Source organism: Myodes glareolus, chromosome 3 (assembly GCF_982192425.1).
Source record: "Myodes glareolus chromosome 3, mMyoGla1.1, whole genome shotgun sequence".
Lineage (NCBI taxonomy): Eukaryota > Metazoa > Chordata > Mammalia > Rodentia > Cricetidae > Myodes > Myodes glareolus.
The window spans coordinates 97141455-97147454 of record NC_142028.1 but is presented as its reverse complement, the minus strand read 5'-3'; the positions used below and the strand labels follow the sequence as shown (position 1 = coordinate 97147454).

General features: G+C 34.9%; 1 protein-coding gene across 2 annotated transcripts in view; it reads right to left on the bottom strand.

Moving 5' to 3' along the window:
* Positions 1–592: 592 nt before the first annotated feature.
* Positions 593–6000, bottom strand: part of Plaa (phospholipase A2 activating protein) — a 32575-nt gene continuing 27167 nt past the window's right edge. For both annotated transcript variants that reach the window (XM_048453068.3, XM_085686259.2), the window contains 2 exons: positions 4228–4392; positions 593–2955 (listed from right to left, as the gene is read on the bottom strand). In XM_048453068.3, coding sequence (XP_048309025.1) covers positions 2390–2955; positions 4228–4392 — 731 coding nt within the window. In that variant the 3' untranslated portion in view covers positions 593–2389. The remainder of the gene's footprint in view (positions 2956–4227; positions 4393–6000) is intronic.

The window sequence follows — 6000 nt, the reverse complement described above, 5'->3', positions numbered from 1 at the left end:
AGGATAAGACTGTTGTGTAATCTTTAATAGCATTGCTTGATAATCAAAAACAGGAAAGTTTCAGATAATAGAAAATGGGGATAATAATATAATGGAATATTAAATAAAATTTCTGAACGGTGCAAAGAATGCATTCCTTTTTGAAAAATAAAATGCATGTTTACATACATGCACTACAGTATAAGACGCTAAGATTGGTTTTCTGGTAGGATTACAGTCAATGAGATGTGTGTATGTTTTACTAAATGAATGTTTATTTCTTTTATATTCAAGAAACATTAAGAGATCTTTAAAAAAGTTTAAAGGAAAACAAAAATTTAAAGCACTATTTAACAGGTTCTTCAAATGAGATTATCTTTGCTTTTTTGTTGAACTGTACAAATAATAAAAGCTGGTATAAAAAGACAGTGATATGAAACAAAGTATTTACAGTTTTCCACCTCTTAGGTTCTCAAGAGTGAAGTCATGTTCTAAGTAAGAATACATCCAACCCTTTTACAAAGGTACCCACCCATCCTTTCAAAATAAAAGATAAATTGCATGCTAGATTGGATGTATTAACAAGCAGTGTATTGTAACAGAACCAGGATAATTTACGTTTTACCATTTAATTTTGATATAACAATTTTAATCCCAATTCAACAAAAGTAAAGCACAAATACATAAAATGAACAAGCAAGGAAGGGTTCAGAGTTTAGGTACACATAGGAGACTGTAATTTAACACTTAGTAAGGTACACAGCCCTATTTACATTTCCTTACGGTATTCTACGAGTTTTTCCCCTGGATTATTCCAAACAGTCAGGATTTTCTTTCCCTTAGTGGAAAAAATTTGTCCCTGAATTAAGTCAGGAAACCCCATGGTTCTCCATACTCTTAATTTTGAGAACATTGCTCATAATTTTAAGCAAAGTCCTTGTAAAACCATCTTTTTTCCATAATAAAAATGGAAGGACTGGAGCTGGGAATGTAATCCAGTGGGTAGAGCTTCCCCAGCATGCACCTGGGTTTGAGCTAGCACCACAAAACAAACAAAATCAAAATGCACACACATATACCAACACAAATACACTCTTTAAAAGGCATTGATCTGGGCGTGGTGGTTTTAATCCTAGCACTCTGGAGGAAGAAGCAGGCAGGTTTCTGAGTTCAAGGTCAGTCTCTGGTCTACAGAGAGTGCCAGGATAGCCAGGATTAGAGAAACTGCCTCACGAAACTAAAAAGGAAAAGAAACGACACTATTTCCCCCTTTGTTTCAGTTTCTAAGATATTCATAGACAAGCCTGTGGCTTCCTGTCTAGAAAGCTGCATCATGGCAAGTGCTCTGTGCAGACAGCATAAAGCACCCTCACCTTTACCTTCCCCCTCCCATTATAACTTATTCTATTATCTTTCCTTTTGAAAACAGAAGTATAATAACCATCTTTTAAAGAAAGCTGATTTGAGAATTAAATGACAATGTATATAATGTAGTATCTGGAGCATTTTAGGGGCTAAAAATACTTAATTTCACATGACAGATTCTTGATCTTAAAGTCTGATATATGTTGCTTGCACAAATGCCTAATGAATTCCAAAATCTTTTTGATGCAATGAAGATGATCAACAAGTATACAATCATATCAAAACTGACATGAAAAATGATGAAGGGCAAAAGAAATCATATAACTTGTAAAGAAGAATGACCAAATAATCAGATATCAAAACTAGAATGAAAAATGAAATTACCTCATTAGTGAAAGAAAATTAGTTATCCTAACACATAATCATTTAAGGCCTCAGTTGTCTGAATTGATATGTATAACAGCTTACCAATTTGCTTCCTTCATCGAAAAATGAACCATGAAAGTTGATACTTTCTATTTACAAATGGCTCAAGAAATTATTGTATTTTTTTCAATTGACAACTTATAACAAACTAAGTTAAAATTATTTTTCAAGTAAATCCTAAAGGACCTTGAAATGTGCTACTCAAAGAGCCCAACAGTGAAAGTAAGCAGAGAAGCTAATGCACAAGATAGAGGCCAACTGAACAAGGTCTCACAGAAGTAGAGGCTGACTACATAAATAAAAATCTCCGTGTTCTCCTGAGTAATAAAGGTAAGGAAGAAAAAGCCACTGTAATTGTGCTGTTATTGATTATAGTTTCAATGTTTCTATACCCTTGAAAATCTGCCCCATTACACAGGAAAACCTCACAACCATCAGTGCAAAAATTTTATTTATAATTTGTTTCTCCTCAATACAACTTTACAAGATCTGAACTTAATCCACAGTTTTGTTTTTTTTCTTTTTTCTCTTTTTAAACACCTGCAATCAGTCAGGTAAAATGTGAAAAAAAAAATGCCCTCATTAATCAGTTGAAAACCTCAGCTTCCCTTCCCCATTGTTACAGCAAATTTAAGATAAGTCTACAGCATTCGCTTACTTTAGCTGGCTCTGATACGGAGGCATACTTTTTTATTTGAGAGTCAACACCTAAGGACTTGGCTAATTGTATAGCATTTGAATCATCACTGATAAGTGTCCCAAGAGCCACAAGCAGTCTAAAAGTGGCTTCTAGGTCTTGTACAACTTCCAAGATTGTGCTAATTACTGATAAACATTGAGCTTTCCCTTCAATGTTATGGTCTTTATGGAAACAAACAGAATAGTTCAAGGTCAATGTAGCCAGAGCAATATGAATGTTCTTATTGCTCCCTGATTTCAGTTCTATTGCTTGTGACATCAGTGATTCCCTCTGGGACATCATGAGCTTTTGTCCTGCCTGACTAACAAAGCAATTGCAAAAAGTCCTAAGAGCAAGCAGCTGGTTTGCAGGCTTTCCTTTAGGGTTCAGGAGGTTGATGAGATGGCTGCTGAACTGATCTCCTTCTTTTTCACTGCAGAAATTCTCATTCACACTGGGATGTTTAATTGATAGCCGAAGAATGTCAAGTGCAGGAAAGACAATGTCTATTAAAAAGAAATACTCATTAATATGTATGAAAAATCTAGAAAACTCCTTATGGTTATTATTTAGTTTTACTTTATTTTTCCATTACAAAATGACCATTTATAGGAAATGTGAAAAATGTTTTTATATTTATATAGACTAGGTTATATGCTTCAAAATTGAGATAACTCAGACTGTCTAATAGTCTGACATAGCAAAATATTCATTAATGAGATGAATGACTGAAGTAGGGAATCTAGCTTTAATTATCTGGTAACCAAGCTAGAGAGTTAAATTTTGGTAGGAGCGTCCATGTGAACATTTACTGAACAATCTTACTGCGAATGTAAGGAAATATGACATTATATGCTCCATAGTACAAGAACAATCATGTGTAAAAGATCTTCACATACACCAGAACAAGAAAACCTAATAAACTAAAGTCTTAATTATGACACTCAAAGGAAATATAGTGATAGAACACAACAGGCAGTCAAAGCAAGCAGTTAAATCTTAAATATGGTTATTTTGTAGTAAAGGAAAACCATTTTTCCTCCAGTAAATGTCATGAAAAATAAGTCATGGGCTTGAGAGATGGATGAGTGGTTTAGAGCACTTGCTGCTCTTGCAGAGGACTCAGGTCCAAGTTCCAGGACCCACATGGCGACTCTTAACTCCCATGTTTGGGGATCTGTTGCCGACTTTCTACCTTCACATTCACAGGCACTCATGTGGCGCACGTACATCCGTGCACACATGACATTCATACACATAAGATTAAATACATTTCCGAAGTTTTTAAAAACCACGAGAGGTTCTTTTGATTTAAAAAAATATGATAATGATATAAAAGGTAGAATAATAGTAGATGCGTTTAATACGTTAATAGGTCACAAAGAATTTCTAAAGGTAATTATTATCCCAAATAATAAAATATAAAATCTCAAACATTTTAATTCTAAAAGAATAGAAATTCTAAAAGAATTTCTGATTTTGGATTGATTATGAATGTTCAATTAGTCAATGGAAATAATTCAAACTCTGGGAGAATCCAAATTCTAAAACATTCCTGGTTCCTAAATTTCAGTTAAGGAATACTGAACATACACCACTGGAATCTCACAGGCTGTGACTAACAAGATTATGAATTATAGTAATGTGTGAGGCCTTTTGCGTAACTGTTCATAATTTCAATTAGAAATACCCATATTAACTATTAGTTAATCTAGAAGTATCAGCAATATTGGCAGAAATAAAAGGTTCTTAGTTAAAATTTGAAGACTACTATTTACCTTCAGGCCAGTTGATGGCTTTCCACAAAATCTGAAGTTGCTGGGCTGTTGGCTTTTCTGAAGAATTATTACAAATTAGAGATAGTATCTTTTCAAGAAGTACCAGGTCATCCTCAGTTAGCTTCTTGTCTTCAGGTGCAGTTCCATTAAGTTCCTTCAGTTTTCCTAGAACCCAAAACCAATCTTTCAAAATTCTCTATCTGAACTTGGCTAAATAATACATACATAAGCCATTTCCAGGAACGCTCTTCTGCACAGCAACACTCTTCTCAGCAACTATCAAATCCCAGCAAATGAGGCCCACGAGCATTTCTGTGGAGTGCAGGAAAGCAGTCAAGACCCTCAGATCTTGATTCACAGCCACTCTGAGTGTTTTTCAAAGCAACAGTAATGTATGTATGTATGTATGTATATGTGTGTGTATGTATGTATATGCAAGTATAAGTCATCTTCCATTTCCCCTAAATTTGTAGTAACTTAAAATATTTATCTATTATTTTTATATGTTGCATGATATATATGTGAGTACAGACATATATGTGCCCATGGTTTGCATGAGGCAGCCAAAAGATAACCTAAGAACCAGGGCATCAACTCTCTCCTTTTACCACAGATTCCGGGATCAAACTTAAATCATCAAGCTTGCACTTTTACCGGCTGAGCCACCTCACCAGTTTCAAATTTAAAAATCTTTCTTTTTATTTATTTTTTTTTGTGTGTGTGCATTGGTGTCTGCATGTATGCCTGTGTGAGGGTGTCAGATCCTCTGGAACTGGAGTTACAGACAGTTATGAGCTGCCATGTGGGTGCTGAGAACTGAGTCCTCTGGAAGAGCTGTCAGTCTTAACCTCTGAGCCATCTCTCCAGCCCCCAAATTTACAACTCTTTAACAATCACAAATGGACTTTGGACCTATCTCACCTGTATTTGGCACTACAATTTCAACATTGCAAATTAATGAAAACAAAATTTTGAGAAATGTAGAAAACAAGAAATCTCTTAGAACTGTATAAGAATTAACAAATGTTTAAGTGTGTATACTTTAGTTCAAAATATTACCTATCAATGCTATTTGTAACAATAATATAAAGAACAATAATGAAAAAAATCTCTGCCCTATGTCGAGGTACAAGTGTTATGTCAATCAATCCTCACCATCAGCGTTGTAGTAAAGGAATAAAGTAATTTATAGTTTAAAATCTTCCCTTTTCACTTTGAGAAAAACCGACAGAAAAGTAATCCAAGCAAGCAATGTATTTTTTCTCTCTCTCATCACCTCTGCTCCCCTGTGGCCCCCTTCCCCAGATAGTCTCAATATACAATTCAGGCTAGCCTTAAATTTGTACTCCTTCTTCTTCATCCTCCCAAATGTTACAAATACCTGAATCTATTTTTATTTATCATTTTAAAAGCTTGACTTTACTCCATATACAAGATGCAGGGTTCACAGTGAAACAGTGGACAATAAACTCTTGATTGTGGAAAGGCATGGAGGTCAGAGGACATGCCGTTTCCTCTATCTCCTCCATTCGAGTCCCAAGAATTGAACTCTAGTTCTCACACGTGTCAACAAGTTTCTTATACCGACTGGCTCTGTCCACGGGGCATTATTTTTTTTTTTAATTGAAAATAGAATTTTTCCATTTATTCTGAGTAGAGTTTCTCCAGCCCCAACTCCTCCCAGATACTTCCTCCTTCTCCATCCATCTAAATCCACGCCCTTCCTCTCTCATTAGTATACAAATAGGTATCTAAAATACTAATACTACTAAT